Source organism: Spinacia oleracea, chromosome 1 (genome assembly GCF_020520425.1).
Source record: "Spinacia oleracea cultivar Varoflay chromosome 1, BTI_SOV_V1, whole genome shotgun sequence".
NCBI lineage: Eukaryota > Viridiplantae > Streptophyta > Magnoliopsida > Caryophyllales > Amaranthaceae > Spinacia > Spinacia oleracea.
In genome coordinates, this window is record NC_079487.1 from 131,938,497 (window position 1) to 131,961,196 (window position 22,700).

Genomic DNA, 22,700 nt, shown 5'->3' on the forward strand with positions numbered 1-22,700 from the left:
CTCATGGGTATATCATGAAAAAATCGTTTATTTTTTGTGTACAAAGAGCTATAAGACGATAACGTAGATGAGATTTGATCTCATGATATCATCTCTAACATTTTAACCAACCAAAATAGTTGATATCCATGAGATTATTTTCATTTAATGGGCCATATTTGAATTATTCCAATAAATTTGATGAGTTTCATGCTGACATATCGTTTTATGAGGTTTATAAGTTCTAATCACGTCCTTAAATTTACCTTCTCAAATTTGTTCACTAGAAGTCTGATCTGATCAGATCCAGTAAATTCCTCACTTGAAATCAAGTCTGATAAGATCCAATAAATTACGACCAAATCGTATCAGATAAATAAACTTTAATCAGATCCAATAAATTCAGGTATTATAAGGCGAAAAGACCCACCAAAAGTGGGATAAGTGGGCTTGGCTCACATACTCACTTAACCCAACCAAACTCCTTTTATCTTCAATTCTACATGAACACGAAATAGTATGTCTTTCCTATAAAAATAAACCCAATAAGGGAAAATATATATATTTTTTTTTAAAAAAAAACACTGAAAAATTGTTCCTTATTTCTCGCTCACCTCACTTCTTCCTCAAGAAAGCTTTCAACTTCTTAAAGGAAAGCGGAGGAGAGAGAAAATCAGAAACTCCCAACTCAATCATGGCGATTGAGCACGAAGACGATCTCAAGGACGAGAAGAATCCTCGTCCTCTTGACGAGGATGACATTGCTCTTCTCAAAACCTATGTAAGTCTTAACCCTAATTGTTTTTTTTCTGTTGATTTTTCCTTTCGATTGTTTAGCAATATAGGAAAGTTAGGGTTTTATTTGTTTAATTGGTTCTCTATTAGATTTAAGAACATGATATTTGATGCATGAATCTGCGGAATTTTGTTAGGGTTTATGGCGCTCGATTGAAATTTGCGATGCTGAGATTGTGCATGAATTCAAATTTGTTTCTGCGATCTGCTATGTTTGAAAGTCGTGTTTTTTCGTATGTATAAGTTGTTAAATTGTTGTTTAGCAATTAATTTCACGCCGAAGGTTGTTGGAAGTGAATAGTGAGATAATGCAAATTTTAGGTTAGTGCTAGGATTGAAGAATAGCGCTTGATACTGAAACTTTTAGGAACGAAATCTTAAGCCTTTTGTTAAAGTAGGGTTAGAGTAGAGTGTGTATGGAACCTCGTTTTCCAATTTATCTAAAATACTAACATGAAGCCGTTTCGTTTTCAATTGATGCCTTGCGGAATGTGTAGAACTTGTAAAAGTTCTTTCTGAATTAATTGGAGGACATTTAACCAAAAAAAAAGTATTGGATGCTCAGGCAACCTAGAAGCCTTGTTGAAAACAGGGTGTTTACTAGTTCCCTCTTGGCACAGTATATCGGTTACTAGGTTGAGATTGTGGTTATTATGGGCACCATCGGTAATCGTGCTTTCCTTCTAATGGAGATTTTAACGGATGGAAGATCCCATTTTGCTGTGTTTATGTTTGGTTTGTATGTGTCTAAAACTTGTGAAAGTTGATAGCATGTTACAAAGAAGTTTGAGAAATTTGATGTCTTCATTGTTATTTTCTTGGGCTTAATTTGATGATTTATGCAGGGATTGGGACCTTACTCTGCCAGCATCAAGAAGGTGGAGAAGGAAATCAAGGATATGTCAAAGAAAGTTAATGACTTAATTGGTATGTATGATTCACAATTGTTGGAAGCTCATTGAATTCATCGACTTCATCTTTTCCCCTGATATAGTCAACATAGAATATTTTTTCACTTATATAGAGTCATAGACAACGTTGCAGTTAAATTATTATCAACTTATTATTCCCGTGATGAACACATTTACGTGGACTTTACATATAGTGAAGATGTACACAGTTTATTTTAGTAGTTACTGATACAGATAGCTTGACTGAAATTTTATTTTTGTGTCTTAATTTGTTACTTCAGCAACAATAATAGTACTACTCTGCAGCCAATATTGAAATGATATTGTTAGTAGTTGAAGGGTTTGTTGCCTGTAAATAGGAAGGGGATTTTCCATCTTTTATGTCTTCCAAAGTCCTAAAAAGTAAAGTTCTACAATTATGTCAACTTTTTGGTCCTAAGTAACCAAAAGTAAGGTTATTAAATTTTCCTAGTTGGATGAGAACCATGGCACTCCATACTTGTCATAGGATTAAGCTTTCTTAAATTAGCTCATCTAGAATTCTTTATCAATGTTCGTAGCTTGTGAGCAAATTTAATGTTACTCTTGGCTATAAGTGCGAAAAGTGTGGTGGTATCTTTTCAAACTAATGATTGCTATTTTCTGTATGTGGTTTACTGACTGTGAGCTACAGATTATTTTGTTAAAGATTGCGTTATTCTAGAATTCCGCTTTCAGTAATGATCCTTTTTTTACAACAGGTATCAAGGAATCTGATACTGGATTAGCAGCTCCTAGCCAATGGGATCTCGTCTCTGACAAGCAAATGATGCAGGAGGAGCAGCCACTCCAGGTACTGTTTATGTGAAGTTTATCTATAACATGTTTTTTAAACCATTTTTAAGGTCTGAATATATATGGTGAATGCCTTTAATGTGAGCAGGTTGCAAGATGCACCAAGATAATCAATCCAAACACTGAAGATGCTAAGTATGTGATTAATGTGAAGCAGATTGCAAAGGTACTAAAGCAGATTGCCATTTTTCACTAGTTTGTCGTCCTTTCTTTTTCTCTCTTTTCTTTAATGTGAAGCAGAATTGCAAAGGTATCAAGTCTGAATACCTTTTTTTACTTTCTGAAATTTCTTTGTTGTCATATAAAAGTTACTCTCCTTTTAAATCTTAACAAGAATTCAAAGGCCCTTTTCTGATTCACAAGGTTTTGAGTTATGTTGTGTTCCTCTGTCTAATCATAGACTTCTAATTATATTAGTTGCTAAACTCCAATTTTTTTCTCAATTGTTTGTTGGGATTTTTGTACTCCGTTTTTTCTCTTAGAACATCAGAAGAGACATATAGTTGTCTTACTAGAGTATTGCTACAAATTCATTCTGGTTGAAGATAATTTTCTTTCCACGATATCTTGGTATTAATTTTATGCATATGCATCTATTTGCATGGTTACTTCCGTTGTGGAATTATGAACTTCTTTCTAACATTTATTTTATTTCAAAATTTTCAGTTTGTTGTTGGGCTGGGAGATAAAGTTTCTCCAACAGATATTGAAGAAGGCATGCGTGTTGGGTATGTTTCTTTTTTTTAATTCTTGTATAATTCTCTACATGTGAGTGAAAAACTCTTATTTTACTAGTGTTATGTGATGGAGCCTAGAGCTAGGTAGCTGGTATCCATTCAGAACTTCTGTAGATGAATTTAGGAGGTTGTTTCCTCATTGTGAGTGTTTAATTGTGGATTCAGTTTCATTCCTTGGAAGTTGAAATTTGTTTCTCGAATTGATTCTAGATAGACCTTTCCCAAGTTGTTGGAGATGTGACTGTATTTCCATTAACTAATAACTTCAAAAGATCTTTGGGGTATAAATTAGGTTTACCCCACACAATATGCTACCTAATATTTGATTTACTGTATTTACATATGAATTTGGCATGCCTTATAATGCTTTTAAACTTGAGATAGCTTGTTATTTTACGACGTCTCTTCAGCAGCTTAGACATGCCCTCTTACCCTTTACTACTCTTTTACAATTTTCTTCCATCTGTCCCTGGATTCGATACTTCACATATATGCATTCTGTTTGAACCTTGGCTTACACAGCTTTTATTCTTAATATCATTCTTGTTACAGTGTTGATAGAAACAAGTACCAGATTCAGATTCCCTTGCCACCAAAGATTGACCCCAGTGTGACCATGATGACTGTGGAAGAGAAGCCAGATGTGACATATAACGATGTTGGTGGATGCAAAGAGCAAATTGAAAAGATGCGAGAAGTGAGTTTGTTTTGCTATTTTTTGAAGTTGCTGCAATGTTAGCTTTTGTTGCATCCAGAGATCAGTCTCGCCTTGTTTTTCAATTCAGGTGTCCTGCTTTCTTCTTTGAAGTTGTGCTTTCGAGATGGTTCTGAAACCTCTTTGTTTATTGGTTGTAGGTTGTTGAATTACCCATGCTTCACCCAGAGAAATTTGTTAAGCTTGGAATTGATCCTCCTAAGGGTGTATTGTGCTATGGTCCTCCTGGTACTGGAAAAACACTTTTGGCCAGAGCTGTTGCTAATCGGACTGATGCATGCTTCATTCGTGTTATCGGGAGTGAGCTTGTCCAAAAGTATGTTGGTGAGGGTGCCCGAATGGTTCGTGAGCTATTTCAGGTATGATTCTTAGAGGTTCTACGGTTCTAGTTTTTTTACTACTTTTTTTCCCGTGCTAAGCATGTATATACGCTTGTGTGCTCAGATGGCAAGGTCAAAGAAGGCATGTATTGTTTTCTTTGATGAAGTTGATGCTATTGGAGGTGCACGTTTTGATGATGGTGTGGGAGGAGACAACGAGGTTCAACGTACTATGCTTGAAATTGTAAACCAACTTGATGGTTTTGATGCTCGTGGAAACATCAAGGTTCTTATGGCGACAAACAGGTAAACTCTGTTCTTGTAAAGCAATACAGCATGTCTTTATGATCCTTAAATTATGAGTGATAATTCTGATAGTGCTATCTTGTGCCAGACCCGACACTCTCGACCCAGCTCTCTTGCGTCCTGGACGGTTAGACAGGAAGGTTGAGTTTGGTCTTCCAGATCTGGAGGGTAGGACACAAATATTCAAGATCCATACCAGGACCATGAACTGTGAAAGGGATATCCGATTTGAGCTTCTTGCGCGCCTTTGCCCAAACTCCACAGGTAACTAACTTTACCTTTATGATTCTGCAACTGGATTATAACTGTGAAAATCTCTTTTTATTTAGTGTTGCTAAGTTCCTGAAAGAATTAAACAGCAAACCATAACTCTAGAAATGTAAAAGAGAAATATCTCGTTTATCATGTGAAAGAAAATGTTAATCTGACAAAAACTCTTACAGGTGCCGACATTAGGAGTGTGTGCACTGAAGCTGGTATGTACGCAATTCGAGCTCGGAGGAAGACCGTCACTGAGAAAGATTTCCTCGATGCTGTGAACAAGGTCATTAAGGGATACCAGAAGTTCAGTGCAACCCCCAAGTATATGGTCTACAACTAAAGAGTTGTTGCTGCTCGTAGAACCAAGATGCAAACTCTGGAATCGGTGCTTTGGTCGGTGTCTTGTGCTATCGGTTGGACATTCACGCTAAATGGCTACCTATGCAGCTCGATAGCATATCTTTCACAAGGGTCTTTGAATTATGGTATTAGTAGGAAGGTTTCATTTATTTATAGAACTTTAAAAATAATTTTGGATTTGGCAGACGGTTTTGTAGTTGTTTTGAGACGTTTCTTGCAACACTGGTGGACAAGTTCTGTTACCCTTTTATTTTTTATTTTTTTTAATGGGATTTCAATCTTCCGTATTATTTAGTGATGGATTTCTACTTGGACCTTGAATTTTAGTTCTAAAGATTATTTCCAATAGTTCATTTTTTAAATGGGGGCATCATGGATCGTGTCATTAGTCATTGACCCATTGCTGTCATATTTGTGTTCAGAAGGAGACTATCTTCTGCTCAAGATTATATTGCAGAAAGTGAATGAATTGTCTTATGCCCCTTTCCCATAAGTTATGTTATATTCCTAGCTTTCTAAACATGATAATGGATTATGTGGCTTCAATAAAATGTGATTTTAGGGTATAGATTAAGCTTGTTGAACGGTAAGATCTTGGTCATTGCCCAGGACGCGCTCGCCTGCTGGGGAGTTGACAAATCTTTAAGACTGAAGGAAAACTGAAAACACCAACATAGAGTTGGCTCAAGTGGTAAGCAGCTTGATGTCGCTTAAGAGAGGTCTCGGGTTCGAGCCTCGCCGTATGCAGAAACTCTTATTGGGAGACTCACCCACCATAAGCAAGGTGTGCGACCTGGGTCGGATCCGGATGTAGTCGGAGCTAAGCTTCGGTGAACTGGGTGTGCTATGCGTAAAAAGAAAAAAAAAAAGAAAACTGAAAACTATCACCACTAGACCTGTCAGACGGGTCAGTCGGGTCGGGTTGTAAAAAAAAAAATCGGGTTCGGGTTAGATCAGGTCGGTCACTAAATGCTTGTTCAAGACCCAGAACTTTCGTATTTTCTTTAATTTAGGTGATAAATATACAAAATATGGGCACAAATTAATAAATTTTCCTACACAAGTTTATATTAAGTCAAATTCTACCAGAATGACGTATAATCCAAATTAAAATTATATATTACATACAATAATAGTAAAAACAACGTGTTTATTATGCTTAAATTTTCTTAAAATTTCATTTATTACTATAAATACAACGATTTTCACTCGGTCGGGTCCAAAACAAGTTCGGTCGGGTTTTGACCCATTACTTTTCGGGTTACTCGGATTCGGATAAAATCGGGTTACGGGTCACAAAATCTTGTTCAGGACCCAGTATTTTCGGGTCGGGTTCGGGTCGATTTTCGGGTCGGGTCGATTTTTGACAGGTCTAATCACCACCGCAGAACTGCATGCTACAGGGTCTTGTGGATATGTCATTTAGTACAGTAGACCGGTGACCATGAATAAGCAAAATATAAAATGAGTAAGATTGAATGAAGAAATCTATGGAGACTCTTGGTCTCGTTTGAGTATTGACAAACGTGAAAAGGTAAATTATCCTAATTATTTCGATACGGATGGAGTACTTGATAAGTGTACTGTAGGAATTTGGGGGAAGACTTATTTAGTTGGTCACTCAATACTCACTATTAATAAAAATACAAAGTGATTGATATCACTAATGGTGAATATGTACCCCACATACTACTAATTCTCAATTGATTTGGGAGTAAATATCAAAGAAATTTTACAATTTGGAAGCAAAGTCATCTTCAGCGGCGACATAGTTAAAACACAGACTCTTCGCCTCAACTAGTGTCAGTAATAGTATAATCTCTGAATATGCTTGAGCGATTCTCTTTACTTGGTACATTTCCCAGTTATCTTCCTTGAGAAATATCTCATGTCTTGAAAGTGCAGAGGTTCATTACCCCAAGATGTCCATCCAGCCATCATTTCTCTGGCAAATAGCTCGATGCAACGAGCAGGTCTTGGTCCTGGTACATACTCCAGGAGCAAGTCTGACAATATGCAAGAGGAACTAAATCACATATCCATTCACAAGTCGATAACATCTATATATTATTAAGACAAATGAAGAGCCAGAAATAGAGGATGAACTATCCTATTTGTGTCAAAGCAGTGCAACTGATACTTCAAAAATGAATTGATTAGATAACTTTCAAGCATTGAAAAACCCTTAATAATATGCTGATATTGAAAAACTTATGCTTCTGATAGTTCTCTGTACTAACTACAAAAGGGATAGATAGATATACCTCCAACCGGGGGCTTTCTTGAATAGTCCCCTGGAATGGTCATCACTACTTGATCCTTTAAAGACTTTACTATGGATGGCAGCTCATAATCTGTCACCTGTAATAAGTTCCTCAGATAATTCATAAAAAAAATCAATTTGAAGGTGAAGATAAAGAAAAACCTACATGTCTGTCAATGTAACCAATAAGAAGGCATTCATATGGCCTATGATGAAAGAGATCTAGGTCACATATCAAAGTCCCGTTAGCTTTTACCTGCAAAATCAGGCATAATTGCATATGGAGATTATGTCAAATACGAAGCAGTGGCAGCTAAATACTGTCAGTACAAATTGGAAAAACCAATAGCATGCAGCAATGCACATACTTTCAACCAATATAATGTAGCTGCATATCTGACTCCCCATGCTGGAAATAGTTCATTCTCAACAAATTTCCGCAATTTCTCCCTGTTTGTCACCCATAAAGCTACAAGAGCTCCACTTGTATGAATAAGTTGCTTAATAGGAAGTGACAAAAAATGCTTGTTTGGCAAAGTAGGGTACCTACAACAACGAAATAACCAAAGAACCATATCAATCCATTTAGTTGAGTTACTTGAGTATAAAATATGAGGAAAACATGGGATTTCAGTTTTGAGATTAAAAAGAATAGCACAAGAGTACAATATTAGACACCCTTTATCCACAGTAATTAAGTAATCATAGTGAAAAATGAAATCTAAACAATTTTTACAGCAGTCTTTCGGATAGATATCAAAAACAATAGACAACGCATGAATCACAGTAGTTTCCTAGAGTAAGGCTCCAACTAGCAGGGGAAAAGGTTTTCTTAGGTTCTTTCTGTGATCAACCAATCATTCTACGGCAGATAGTGCAGAAGCAAAAAACACAAATAATTTGCAGTACATACTTTGACTTCTGATAGGCACTTCTGTTTTCCCACGGTGGATCGATCATTATAAAATTAAAGCCACATTCCGAGTCAGCTGCAATGACAATAATAAACATCACAGTCCACAATGTTAAACTAGAAGAAAGCAACTAACTGTCTGATCACTAATCTGCATTAATAAAGATGAACAGGGAACAGATATATTCAAGTGTGTTGAACTTAGAGATCAAGTGATAAGCTTGTAGGTCTGACTTGAAAGTTCAGACTCGGCTGTGCACATAATTTGGTAAAGAATCGTAATGACCATCAACTTTTGGCAACCTAGCAATATGCATTATGAAGCAATGTGCTGTGAAGAAATCTCATAACGACCATTACCAGGAACAAGGTTGTGAATCTGCTCCAGTTCAGACTTTGACATGGACAAAAGAAAAATAAAAAAAATAAAAGGTTGTGTAAGCAATAAGTAGAATGAATTTGATGCTCAAGGATAAAGCCCAGTGAAAGCATAGCTGCATGTATGATAACAATTACTAAAAAGCTACAAATCAATAGAAACCAATAAGCAAAGGCAAACAGTATACCATGTAAAAGCAGCTATCTTTTGGTAAAATGTACCGAATTGTCTGGAATTCCGACACCATATCATAGCTTGTATCGTTTGAAACTAAGTTATTGAATAATGGGAGTAACTCTTGATCATCATGCTGAGTACAGGGGGAACCTGAGAACCAAACAATAGAAGCCGATGAACAATCATGGTAAAATGCATTAGTGAAGCCTCTAAAGATAACAAAACCTATTCCAACACGAAAGATAAATATTTGGATTCAAAGTGTTGACACCAATTGCAAATTTGCAACACAACAAATGAAACTAGAAGTCTAGAAGGACAAAATGTTGTGAAATCAACAAAAACTAACCTCCATTTTTTCTAACATGTTTGTTAGCTTGAGTAAAATCAAGAGCAATATCATACAAAGGAGCTTGCCAAACTTTCCCAAGCTCAATAAACGAAACTTCTTCTTCTTTAATTCCACCGTTCAATTCAGCACAACATTCCCAACCCTCAATTTCACAATTAAGCTCACAAATCACATTTAACAGCTTCTTAGCTTCTAGAAATTCCTCATGTGCCTTCACTAGTAAAGGCCTAATTTCCTTCAAACAAATCAACCCCAGAAAAATTAAACTAAAAAAAATCAAAAGAGCAGAAAATTAAAATTAAGTTGAACAAAAACCCTAAAAACTGAATTAAAATTCAACCTGGTGTCGCTGATCGGCCAGTAGTTCTTTCTCATTAAGAGAATAACATTGCTTCCTCCTTTGTGTCCGTTTTCTCTTTCCACTGCTTGCAGAAACCCTAAATTTTTCTTCAATTTTTTCATTTTGTTCATCAATGGTGAAACTGGAAGTGAAGAAGCGAGAGTAATAGGAAGAAGAGCAAACCCTAAATTGGGTGTAGTTACGATTGAGGATTCGAACAGGATCAACGAAGAATGTTTGTGAATTAGGGATTTTGTAAACGCCACTTTTCTGGAACTCTAACATGAGTTCATTATTCTCAGTGCCCGCCATTTTTGCTTTGCTATTCTGTCTTGGTTTGCGGAGGGATCAAATAGAGGTTAAAAAAAGTACTCACTCCGTTTCTAAATACGTGTCCACTTTGAACATTTACACGGTAATTAATAAAATTGAATGGTGTGCAAGAGATAATGATTGAGAATATTTTTTTGGGAAAAGAAAAAGTAGATAATTATTTATTAATAAAGGAGTAAATAGATCTGCAGGTCCCTAAACTTTGCCAAAAGGAGCAGTTAGGTCCCTCAAGTTTCAAAAGGAGCATTTAGGTCCCTCAAAATGGATGGAAACCGCTGCTTTTTGACTTCTGTTACTAACGGCCGTTAAAATTCAATTAAATTAAAAGGAAACTAAATAAAAGGCACTAAACGACAAAAAAACAGTTATATTTACCATTTACCAATAATTAAATAAAGGGAAATTCATTTCAGTTAGCTTTTTACAAAAATATAGCCGTTGAGGCTCTCAAAAAACAGAGTATTTAACATTCCATGGCAAATAAAACACTTAAAAATTTTGTAGAACGTGAATTATGAATTTTGTTATAATTTACAATTAGACGTTGCACTTACCGATATGTCCAATATTTCATGCTCCTGAATCTAATTTATTTATCAAGTTTAGATGTGTGTTCAAGCCCGTCTAATTAATTAAATAAATGAACATAAACGAGCTTGTTCACGAGCTTGTAACATGAACGAGCATGTTTGTGTTCAGATCATGTCCAAACTGATTTGTTTAATGAGCCTCATTTTGTGTTCTATCTCGTCTCAAAGCTAAGCTCGCTCATCAGAGTATTATTTAACGAAATTCAATTAATGGTCATACTCGTTAGATAAGAGGACGTAAAAGAGCTTCGTCCGAGTAAGGTAATGAACCTTAATACGGAGTATGTGTTCAAACTAGGCACATATACGGAGTATGTATCCACTGTTCTGGAAATTTAAACATTTGTATTAGATACAAGTTGCATTTCAGACGCACTATATTTAATTTGGTCTTCCTTGGTCTACTAACTACTCCTAAGTATTTAATGAGGAGCATTGAGATGTGAGAAACAGCTTATCTTCCATTGGTCTTCCTTGACTATATAAACACAAGGGGGTTGGCTTAAAGCATTACAACAAGACTATATTTAATTTGGTCTTCCTTGGTCTACTAACTACTCCTAAGTATTTAATGAGGAGCATTGAGATGTGAGAAACAGCTTATCTTCCATTGGTCTTCCTTGACTATATAAACACAAGGGGGTTGGCTTAAAGCATTACAACAAGACTATATTTAATTTGGTCTTCCTTGGTCTACTAACTACTCCTAAGTATTTAATGAGGAGCATTGAGATGTGAGAAACAGCTTATCTTCCATTGGTCTTCCTTGACTATATAAACACAAGGGGGTTGGCTTAAAGCATTACAACAATATTCATCTCTTATATCTTGGTTTGTATTCAATACTCCATATATATTTCTTCTTCTACTCAACAACCCAGTTTTTTTTCCTTTCAATTCATCACAACACAATGAATATCTTCTTAACCATAGAAGATTTCGTATACAAATATCACCCCCCATATCAGAAAATAAAAATTAGTCATAAAAAAAACACGACCGTAGTTTCTCTGTCTAAGTAGCCTTCCAATGTCATGCTTCCATGACCCCTTGTTGAGTCATTCTCAAAGGGGTTGTGAATGTTGGAGAATCCTGAAAAGCAGATCATCGAATGGTGAGGAAATCATTTTTCGATGAAGTGAAGCTTGGGTTCGACAAAGGCGTGTTGTGAAGGGATCCACCTCGTGGGGCCTCACCCCGAGAGTTCTAGATGATGGCCATCAAACCAAGGCTTCAAGCAGTACATGAAACGAATGGATGGCATGTGAACAGAAGGTACGCGAGGCAGTTGGTCTGTATCCCAGAATGTCTGTATCCCGGGCCGAACAAACGTGAGTCGGATCAAATTGTGCATAAATGGTATCCGTTACTCGGTTGGTCTTATGTTATGGTTCAAGTGTATTACCCTTTTGAGGATTGGGTTGGCAACGGGTATTTACTAGCCTTGTACAGTGGGGAAGGACCATTGTCATGTAACTAGATTATCCTTTATTAATATATGTTGTGATTTTGTGTTTAATAAGTTAAGTGTAAGAACTATTTGTAATCACATCGACACTTGATTTTTAACTACTTAGATATCTCATAGGATTTTGCCTTGGGATATTTGATGTATATTAGACTTCTAGTCATATTAATGAATTAGGACTCGATCATATTGTAATCCCTATATCATTGTTCAATGGAATACACTGTCATCTTCCACCAAATGATCAATCTATTTGTTTGGGGGGATTAGATCTCAGTTTTTTCTTTCTCGGAATTAATCAAGATCAAATATTTTAGCATCTCTTTTAATATATTTTGTTAATTTTTATTGTAGATGTATAGGGTTAAATTGCTCTGTTATGATGAAATGTGTAGGGTGAAAAAGCAAATGAAAAGGCTAAGGAACTTGAAAAAGCTAAGTCAAAATCAAAAGAAGCTATTTTAAATCATTTATACACATGTACATTGATTTCCCTTTATTTAAAATCAGTTTTATTATTATTTAATTGAACTTAACGGAAAATGTAACGGTGTTAATAAAAATAGCTTATTCCATCCATTTTGAGGGACCTAAATGCTCCTTTTGAAACTTGAGGGACTTAACTGCTCCTTTTGGCAAAGTTAAGGGACCTCCAGACCTATTTACTCATTAATAAAGTATATATAAAAGTGGATGTGGTGATTGAAAAGTGGTAAAAGTATAGAATGTGTAAGAAAAAATAATAATGATTTATAGAAAAGTAGGAAAAGTGTGTGGAAAAGTGGGAAAAGTGTATGGAAAAGTGGGAAAGGTGTATGTCCAAAAAGGGAAACTGGACACTTATAAGGGAACTCTATTTATGGGAACTGAACACGTATTTAGGAACGGAGGGAGTACATTGATATTTGACATCCGCGTATTATAGAAAAAAAAGTACAATTCTACCTTTATACATCCTCTATTCTCTTTTAGAGCAACTTCAATGGTTGCATTTAAGGACTTGCTTGCAATTTTCAAAACTTTCAAGCAAGTAGCTAAATCATTGGAGCAATTTTGTTAAATTAGCTAGACAAAGCAAAATAGCTCTACCAAGCTAATTAGCTTGGAAAAAACAACTTATTTTTTCCTATTTATTAGGAAAGTAGTTATGTAAACGTAAACTTTTTTAGAAAAGAAGTTAAACAAAAATCAAGCTACTTGCTAACCATTGGAGCATGTTTGTAGCTAGAAAATATTGTTGCTTAAAAAATTGATGTGGCATACCAAGCTATAATGATATTAGCTAACCATTAAAGATGCTCTTATATGACACAATTGAGGTTTTGACACTATTTACACAAACTCTTTTGATTTCAATTTGTGATTTATACTTAAGAAAAAACATAGTCGTGTGGAATCTTGTTTGATTCGTCTCAATAAATATTTTTTAAAATATCAACTTTTTATAATTTTTTCTTATCCATAATTGTAGATATTAATGTTTGAAATCGTGCATTGGCAAATGTGACTAAATAATTGTGTCATATAATTAAGAACAGAAGAATTATAAATTACTTCACCTCCCACCATTATTTACCCCAAACTTTTAACTTTTCGTTTCCGGTAGGCTACTCAAAATTCCGGCTACTTTTCGACGAGTTATCCACCTCAAAAATCCGCCCAATTTCCACCATCACCTCCACCATCTTCTTCGTTGTTACTCCTCACCACCACGTTGCTCCACCACCACCATCACCTCCACTTACTTCGTAACTGTTGCTCCACCACCACGTTGCTCTGTTGCTCCACCACCCTCATCACCTACCACCATCTTCAATCGGTTGGGTCAAAAACATATTCGATCGGATTTTGACTCATTACTCTTCAGGTTGTTCGGGTTCGGATAAAACCGGGTTATGAGTCACAAAATCTTGTTCAAGTCCCAGTATTTTCGGGGTCGGGTCGATTTTTGACAGGTCTACCTAGCCTCCATCTTAGGTTCCGTTTTATTTGACTTATTTAGCTTTAACTTATCTGAACTTATTTTATCTGGAAAAACTTATTTGTGTGCCAAAATGTGAAAAGTTTTTCTGCACTTATTTTATCTGAAATAAGTCAAAATAAATCGAATAGAACAGAGCTTGAACAAATACAATCTGAAATAATTCAGTCATTCATGTTAATGAGGTAAAATCAGGTTTAAGTTAGTTTTTGTCAAGCTAGCACGGTTGAAATATAAAGTTTTTGGAGGATGTTCTTTGTTATTGTTACTACGTACAAAGTCACATAGAGGCACACGTCTTGAAAATTTGTTGAGATTTTTTGACTTTCAATATTATACACAATTTTTCTCTCTTACCACTATTGTGGGAACTAAGAACCAGAATACAAGCCGATGTGGATGCACCCACATGAGAACGTAACCACGATGTATTAACCTTTTTCACCTTCAATACATTATATCATACAATAAGGTGATATCGAAAATGAACAAATATAAAACGAAAAGAAAAAAAACGACAGCACTCGGTAGTCGGTACCCTGAATCTTTGTGAATGCAGAAGAAGGTTGTGGAGGAGAAAAATGATGAGGTGAAGGAAGTGAATAAATAACTTTACTTTTGGTCAGGCGCAGGATCAAATGAACAAAATTATTATACAGCCATTCATTCAATTAATTAACACTATCATTTGTGTCTGTGCTTTCTGATTGTCGACCGGCATTTCCAACGGTTCTCTTACTCATGTTTGCTCGTTGAACCAATCGAACCAAAGCTTGCACCACCTCCGACATTGGTGGTCGGAACTCAGGCTCGGACTGTTTACAAAGGAAAATTTTGTAAATGTTAGGCACCAACCTAGAAGAACCTAGGATATGTCTAAATGGAAATCTGCAGTTTATATGTTATTCAAGAAGGTATTCCAATATTCATATGTGGGTGAAGGCTTTAACTGCTGGGTAGAAACAAAATCATAAACTGAAAACCACAAAACTGGGCCCGTTGGTATCGTTTTTAGTTTTCATTTTTCTGTTTTTAACAAAACTAAAAAACCAAAATATGAAAACTACAAAAAGTGGTTTATGGTTTTTTGTTGCCAGCTTTCAATTTCAACATGATGATTAGTTCATTATTGACTCTAAATCATATGACTTTTAAAAAAAAAACTGAAAACTGACGGTGATACCGAAAGAGACAATAATAGGTTTTGCAATTTTTCATGCAACACTACAGCAGATGCTTACTGTAACACATCTACATAGTTACACCATAGTTCCGATGTTAAGATCTGACTCATGAAGCAGCACGTGTGAGAGTCCAACATTGATAAAAGAGAAGAGATATAATCACTTAATAAGGCCAAGGGGCTACTCCCCTTATTGCCATATGGTTTTAAGGTGGAACCTCCTTTGGTCTTGTTAAGTGGAAACATATTCTTGGAGGTGGAGATACATTTCACAAGAAAAATGCGTGTACAATTCCAAATTCAATACCAATTTACCAAATGGGTTATGAATTTGTGATAGATATGGGCTAACCCTAACCCCCTCTGTTCGAAACAACTGCAGAACCAAGGACAATTATGTTGCATTGAGAATAATCTAGATGATATCTCCTACGCACAAAACCCACAAATACGCCTAACCATATTTAAGGTGATAGGATAATGGTACTTTGTTGATTAATTCACTCTCTCCTCCACAAAAAAGGTTAAATCATCTGGCAGCAGTTCAACTAGCTCAGTAACAACATGCAATTCTGCACTAATATAGTAAAACCAAACCCAAGAATAAAACAGTAAGCAATACCTGAACGCAAAGAGCAATGACATCAGCAAATCGCGACAAAGATTTCACAGGGTAGAGGCCTTCTAGAGTGGGATCCACCATTTTAGTCAACGCATCAATATCATGAAGCTGAGGAGTTGCCCACCGAACCAACGACTGCTCAGACCTCAGTAACGAGCTAAATACAAAGTAAAAACATTTTAGGAAATTATTTTTAAATTCTGGGTGCCTCCTCACTATGCATTGATGAAAACATTACCTATCAAATGGTTTTCTTCCACTGAGAAGCTCTAACATTACAACCCCAAAACTGTAGACATCACTCTTTAAAGTATACTGACCAGAATCAGCAACTTCAGGCGCACATGCATTATGGTTAACCGCCTGCATAAACAAACAAAGAACAAAAAAATGAAAGGGTGTTTAATATGTGAGAATGTCATGATACATAGTTGTCAGAAATGAACCATTTACAAGGGAAATCAGGATTTTACAGAAAGAAGATTACAAACACAAAGTACCAATGGACGGAAATTTCTCAAATTACAATCACAAACAAATTAAAGGGGATAAGGGAAGGAAATAGTATAAGTTTTGGTTGCATGTTAAGTAGGGTTCTTAAACAATGATCCGACTATGCTTTTCTCCTGTTTTCTCTTCTTTCTCTTCCTTTTTATGGTGGCAGAGGGCAGATTTTTAAATCTATACTAAAAGATCCTATAACTCATGTCCGACAATTTTTTTGTCATATATGAGCATCACGAATGCAGGACATGCCTCATTCAAGGAAACAACTTTTAATATAGACTGAAAATTTACCTGATTTGTATTTGGAAGGAGGTTTGCTAACCCACAGTCAGAAAGATGAGGATTAAGCTCTGCATCAAGCAATATGTTCTCTGATTTGAAGTTTTGATGAACAACAGATGGTGAGCAAACTTCGTGTAGATACCTGGAAAAGGTTTAGGGCATAAAGTTAACGTGAATATGGATATTAAACAAAAGAAAACTACACATACACTAAAGTCACTAAGTTGACTTACTCAAGAGCACGTGCACTCCCCAAAGCAATCTTGACACGAGTATTCCATGTCAATGGTTTACTGTACTCATCATCAAGATGTAAGAAGTCGTGCAATGAGCCATTCTTGTGGAACTCATAAATTAACAAGTGTTGGCCGTGTTCAGAACAGTAGCCAACAAGCTCAGTTACATTTGGATGGTGTAATTTGGAAATGCTCGCAACAATTTCCGTGAAATCTTCAGGATGGTTAGCTAGAACAGATGAGTCTATCTTTTTCACAGCAAGAACCTATCAAAAACAACAAATTTACCAACAATTAGCAACTTCATCGTCGTTAAAGGATTCAAACTAAGGACACAATGACTTGTGACAAACTAACAGCAGTTCAATGATGTTGAATTTGGAAGTTGCCAAATAACACTAAGCTAATAATGCATATTCAAATGTCAAGAAATTAATGAAATATTCTAATATATGCCCCTTTCACTTGTCCGAGCATTTGACAATTCATTTCGGGGAATTTTCCTTCCCACACACACAAGGACACAACATACTTTAGGTACATTGCATTATTCAAAATCAATATTATAGGTACATTGCATTTAACAATATTTATCTTTCAGTGCACAAGACCAAATTTTAGTACATTGCATTATTCAAAATCAAGAACAACAGTAGAATGGTTCTTGCCATTGGCAGACTTCCGATCATGGAAGCAAAACTAAGAAACAAAAGGGGAAAAACCGAAAAAGATTTAGGTCACACACCTTTCCATCATCAAATTGAGCACGATAAACACGTCCAATAGACCCCTCTCCAATAAGATTCTCAACACTAAAACTGCCGGTGGCCATCTGCAGATCTGCTATAGAATATGATTTCACATTGTTGGGCACTCGTGTAGGAGTTTTGGTGACAATAGGGAGAATAGGCTTATTTGATAAGTCTTGATCATCAAATGATTTGTTGCGATCCAATGGAGGCGGTTTAAGAGCAACTAAGGGAACTGCGTCAAGCGTCGTTGTGTTGATTGAGGATGATGAATGAACTGACTTCAATTCCATAAATTCAGGCTTACCTAAACAATTTTAGCATCCAAAAGAACTTTAAAGTAAGAGTCATAAAATTGAGGAACACAAGGTAAGTTGGTGTATCAAACATAAACATTAATTAAGCAATCACAAAATACGAAGCAGTGATGATTGTATTGTTTCAAGGTTTACTGAGCACTTTCACGGCATGAAAGGGAACTTAGTTCCTGAATGTATCCCACTTGACCTAAAGTAATGCGCATTCAGATAGCACTCTCCCTTCCTTAGTAGAACGGATTTTAGATAACTTGTGGACATTAAAATCACTCTAAACAAACAAGCAGTTTTATACAACTACTAAGCCAGTATGGAAGGACTCCACAACTACCCCACATTCAGAATCTAGCAAGCTGCTCCTCATGGAGCATGGGATACTTCAATACAGAGAACCATGCAACCAAAGACAACTAATTGCCCAATACTTGGTGAAATATTGTTTCTCTAGCCCAATCAATGAAGATAGGGAGTTACTTACGGCCTAGTTTCATGTGGAAACCTTACATTTCTACATTCTGGAGATAGTGTTCAGCACCCACACATCATACAAAAGGCAGAACGCGATAGGGAATTTGCAAGTAGATTTCTGTTGATTGCTTGTTCAGAACAACGTTTTTTTATCGCATGAAATCATCAGCACCTAGAGGAATTCATTACATCACAACCAGTGAAATGTGGTTTCAATATGGTACTGTAAATGCAGACCTTGTTTAGTAATGAAGCACCATATATGAAATATAGCAACTTCCTGGCAGATTAGACTGCCAGAAGATAGTAAGTTCATGATATTAGAACTGTGGAACACAATGAATATGTATCAAGTGAAAGTGAACCTATTTGACCTATGATACAGAGTATAAGCTCTGACTATAAACATGGCTACCTTTATTTTAAAATAAAAATCCATATCTGACTTTTCGAGTAATTTTAGCCATTAAGCCTTGTATTGACCTATAATGTTGGTTATTTAAATTATTATCTTGGTAAATACTTGCATGGTTACATTGGGTCATCTTGCTATAATTTTATTATTACATAGTGCTAACATTCATAGTCAAATTCAAATATGCCCTTTTACTGAAACAGACGGAAAACCTAAAAGTTATTGTTTAATACCTACTCCCCCACTCCGGCGTGTGGCCCTAGTACAAGGTGTAAGAGTATTTTTATAAAATCATCAGCAATGTCAAAACAAGAAAACCTAGGCACGAGAGACTGTTCATGTTCCTGCTTCTAGAACTACGATATACAACTTTTAAGTCATAAATCTAGAGCAAATATTTAAGATATTTCTGCCACTGGAGAGAGGTCCGTTAAGAGGGAAAAAAAGAATCGCAAAAAATCATGAGTTACCTTCGACATCATTCGAAGCAGCAGCAGCAACAAAAGGCTTATGAATGTCCACCTTCTCTAAGTCGGGGGATGGTCTCCGTATTCTTCTCTTAAATAAGAAAAATCCTATTACAGCTACAACTACGAGAATACCCAAAATAATTCCAACTATAGCACCAGCACTGATACCGGATTTCCCACCCCCCGAGCTTGAACTCTCTGACGACTTTCCATTATTTCCAGATTTGTGATGACTACTGGTTTGGGATCCAGGTGGAGCAGGAGGTGCAGGACCTGAGCTCCACGAGTTACCATCTTTCCTGCAAGGTACAAAAACAAAGCATAAAGAGGGATTCAAAAATCTTACTCAGTTAGAAAGAACCCGGAACACAAGTGAGGTATCCATCAGTTCTTACTGCAAATTAATGTTTTGTAACTTCTTTGGAACCCATCCACTGAAATGGTTATTCGCAATATTCCTATAGAAAGAGAAAATAAACGATCAAGAAAAGAATAGTGCAATTCCACCCCTTAAATTTTTCAGTAGACAAGGATACTAACAAATTCTCCAGGGGTAAGTCTCCTAGGACATCAATTGTGCCCGTAAACTGGTTATTTTGCAAGTACCTGCACAACAGTAGCAACATACCAATGAAGTTACTAATAAAGAACTAAATGCATAAAACTGTCCACAAAGAAAAGGGAAAAAAAAAGGTAATAAAGAAAGGCATAAAGCTATACAGAAAGAGCACTTACAAGGATTTCAAACTGGTCAAGGAACTCAATGTTGATGGAAGATTGCCTGTGAGAGCATTGTCTGAGATATCTCTGAAAAGTAAATGTACATCGAGTCATCATCTAACTCAGTTTCAGCAAGACAAGCTACATGCAGAAGTATACAAGTTCTTTCACACTTTCACCAACATATTATATAAACATAAATGTTCGACCTAAATTTTGGGACTACAGAAGAATGAAAAGCATTATTGTAAAGCTAACGGAAGGTCGGAAACCACTTGGACTCTGTAAAGTAATAAAACAAGCAAGTAAAAGGAGTCCATTGCCAAGATAAATGTATCTTATACGAAAAGTTGTATGAACTGTGTTTTCATCCCCTCAATACAAACAAATGTATCCACAAACAGTACACAATAGTAGATAACATAAGGATGGGGAAGATTACTCACGCAGAAGAGAGCGAAGTGAGCTGTGAAAAATCGACATTCAGCTGTCCATTAAATTGATTTTGGCTGAGGTCTCTATTCTCATGCACAGAAATGAAACTTAGTCAGACTGGTCATAGATTATTATATCAAGTAGAAATACTGGTCAAAGGGCAAGTAACTTACAGATGCTCCAAAGGTTTCATAAGAGAAATCGAATAAGGTATTGCTCCATTGAAGTTGCAACCAGCAAGGTTTCTGCACAAGAAAAAAACAGCCTAAGTATCACCCGGAACTCAGAACTCCAAAGAACAAGAGAGCCAAAGTAACTACTAACATACTAAATTTGGAGAATAAAACAGAAAAACAACAGCTGTATCTATGATGGCATTCACTTCATCGACAGAGTAAAACTAATGAAGCCTTTGAAGGCATAAGTCAAAGCAAAAGAGCTTACAGTCGTTGCAAATTTTGAGGAAGGTTGTAAGGTACTTGGCCTCCAAAATTGTTATGGCTTATGTCACTGCAAACATTTGTCACAAATTATTAGACAATAATGATCATAAGATATAGGAGACTTTAGAACCAAATTGTAAAAAACATATTTGTATTACAAGTCAGTCAAGGATGTCAAACTCGTCAGCTGGAAACCTATTGACCCAGTAAGTCCAAGATTTGGTACTTTTCTGCACACAAGATTGAATGATAGCAAGAATTAGAACACAAAAACTTTTAGAGGTAATATAACAGCAAACTAACACAAAAATAAAGCAGAAAATTTAGTCTTACAATTGTGTTACCCTTGAGCCTGAACAAGTAACACCCTTCCATGACTGACCACATGGATCACCGCCAGTAGCGGTCCATCCAGTAAGCTGTGAAGGCGAATTCATGCTGGTGAACATGCCATTGAGAGCAGTAGCTGCATATTCAAGAGAGAACAAATGTGACAAATATGTTTCAGTTACTAAGAATAAGTCCTCGTATTTTGAATTTACCATATTGATCAGTCATACAAAGTCCTAACAGATGCTACAACAAAGTATCTATCTTAAATCAATAATCCGGTGGAGATTCTCCCCAATTGGAGTTGTCAATAATATCATGATCATCAACATATAAACATCCTTTGACCAATAATTTCTGCAACCCAAATACAGAACAATCCTCTGTTTTTTTTTATTATTGTATTATTATTAAAAGAATCTAATTCATTGTAGAATACCTTCTCAGCTTCGATGAACTAGATCAATCATTGCTATCAACCAGCATTCACCATATTCCCAACTCAAATTTACTAAAATACAAATTAAAAATAAATATAAACCCAATGCAAAAATCAAGTAAATATCTTCAAGACAAACATCAGCAAACATAAACCCCATCTTTAATCAAAACCCCAAAATAAAAAAGAACCGATTTTTATAATTATACCAAAAAATGCAAGAAAAAGAAGGGAAAAAAAAAACAATGTAAGCAGCTGAGATTACCAAATTAAAAACCCAGAAACCAATTAAATCTTAAAATCAAAATTGACAGCTGCCCAGATGAACAAACTTAGTAAATAGCAAGATAAATCAACAAAATTACATAAAATAAAATAAAAGCTAACCATCAGATTGATCTGTGTCGCCATTAATGAAGCTTGAACTAAACATCAAAATGCTGATTATCAGGAGCCTCCTAAGCTCCATCATCATCTCCTTTTCTCTCTCCTAACTTTCTCTCTCTACAAATTCTGTCAAATATTTCTCTCTCTATCCACCTCTTCCTCCCCTTCCAGTGAAGACTACAGAAACAGACAATGATGGCCTGCTCTAATTTTAAATTTTTTTTGTTTTTATTTTTTTGAGAGAATTATTAATTTATTAATTTCATGGATTTGGTATTTGATTATTTCCATGAATTTAATAATATTGGTGTATTTTCGTTGTAATTTCTGACCGACGGATTGAAATGTATTGTAGAGGAGAGAAGAGTTGTACTCCGTACTCCGTAAGTCCGTATGAAAAGTGGTGAATTTGCCCGTGTATTTGTAAAGCTGGCAGGCACGATAGACTAGAAGAATCTCTCAAGCCACAGAATGTATCCTATTTTTTTATTTTTTTTATTTTTGTTATTTTTGTTTCTTTTAACATGGCTTTTTGCAAATTTACCAAAATTAAAATAAAAATTACTCTGTTTTTTGCTTCTTTCAATTTTTGTTGTTCAGTTGTTCTGTTTTAGGGAATGGGATTTTTGTTTGTTTCTCGTCTTGGAATCCAAACTTTGAAAATGATGGTAATGCCTTTTTGC

At 35.7% G+C, this 22,700-nt stretch overlaps 3 protein-coding genes across 5 annotated transcripts; 1 reads left to right on the plus strand and 2 right to left on the minus strand.

The window, feature by feature from the left end:
* Nucleotides 1-580: 580 nt before the first annotated feature.
* LOC110787189 (26S proteasome regulatory subunit 7-like) lies at nucleotides 581-5,525 on the plus strand. The gene is made up of 10 exons (NM_001426372.1): nucleotides 581-760; nucleotides 1,620-1,701; nucleotides 2,426-2,517; nucleotides 2,608-2,685; nucleotides 3,186-3,247; nucleotides 3,809-3,953; nucleotides 4,112-4,330; nucleotides 4,416-4,597; nucleotides 4,686-4,861; nucleotides 5,041-5,525. The coding sequence occupies exons 1-10, from the start codon at nucleotides 674-676 to the stop codon at nucleotides 5,196-5,198; spliced, it is 1,281 nt and encodes a 426-aa protein (NP_001413301.1). The 5' UTR covers nucleotides 581-673; the 3' UTR covers nucleotides 5,199-5,525.
* A 1,220-nt stretch (nucleotides 5,526-6,745) lies between these two features.
* On the minus strand, nucleotides 6,746-9,992 carry LOC110787187 (methyltransferase-like protein 2). 3 transcript variants are annotated; one of them, XM_021991763.2, is made up of 9 exons: nucleotides 9,643-9,992; nucleotides 9,300-9,537; nucleotides 8,961-9,100; nucleotides 8,755-8,788; nucleotides 8,395-8,470; nucleotides 7,850-8,027; nucleotides 7,648-7,737; nucleotides 7,483-7,579; nucleotides 6,746-7,224 (listed from the first exon to the last, which is right to left on the minus strand). In XM_021991763.2, the coding sequence occupies exons 1-9, from the start codon at nucleotides 9,952-9,954 to the stop codon at nucleotides 7,064-7,066; spliced, it is 1,326 nt and encodes a 441-aa protein (XP_021847455.1). In that variant the 5' UTR covers nucleotides 9,955-9,992; the 3' UTR covers nucleotides 6,746-7,063. The 3 variants fall into 3 exon arrangements, 2 of the variants coding, with proteins under 2 accessions (XP_021847455.1, XP_056685081.1); XM_056829103.1 differs by having other exon boundaries at nucleotides 9,300-9,529; nucleotides 9,643-9,776; XR_002533043.2 differs by having other exon boundaries at nucleotides 7,085-7,224; nucleotides 7,483-7,572.
* A 4,434-nt stretch (nucleotides 9,993-14,426) lies between these two features.
* On the minus strand, nucleotides 14,427-22,407 carry LOC110787186 (protein STRUBBELIG-RECEPTOR FAMILY 7). Its single transcript, XM_021991762.2, has 16 exons — nucleotides 22,018-22,407; nucleotides 21,195-21,327; nucleotides 21,020-21,091; nucleotides 20,863-20,928; nucleotides 20,592-20,663; nucleotides 20,430-20,501; nucleotides 19,999-20,070; nucleotides 19,804-19,869; nucleotides 19,659-19,721; nucleotides 19,264-19,562; nucleotides 17,590-17,900; nucleotides 16,842-17,110; nucleotides 16,618-16,750; nucleotides 16,058-16,182; nucleotides 15,820-15,976; nucleotides 14,427-14,829 (listed from the first exon to the last, which is right to left on the minus strand). Exons 1-16 carry the CDS (start codon nucleotides 22,103-22,105, stop codon nucleotides 14,686-14,688), a joined length of 2,142 nt encoding a protein of 713 aa, XP_021847454.1. The 5' UTR covers nucleotides 22,106-22,407; the 3' UTR covers nucleotides 14,427-14,685.
* Nucleotides 22,408-22,700: the final 293 nt, after the last annotated feature.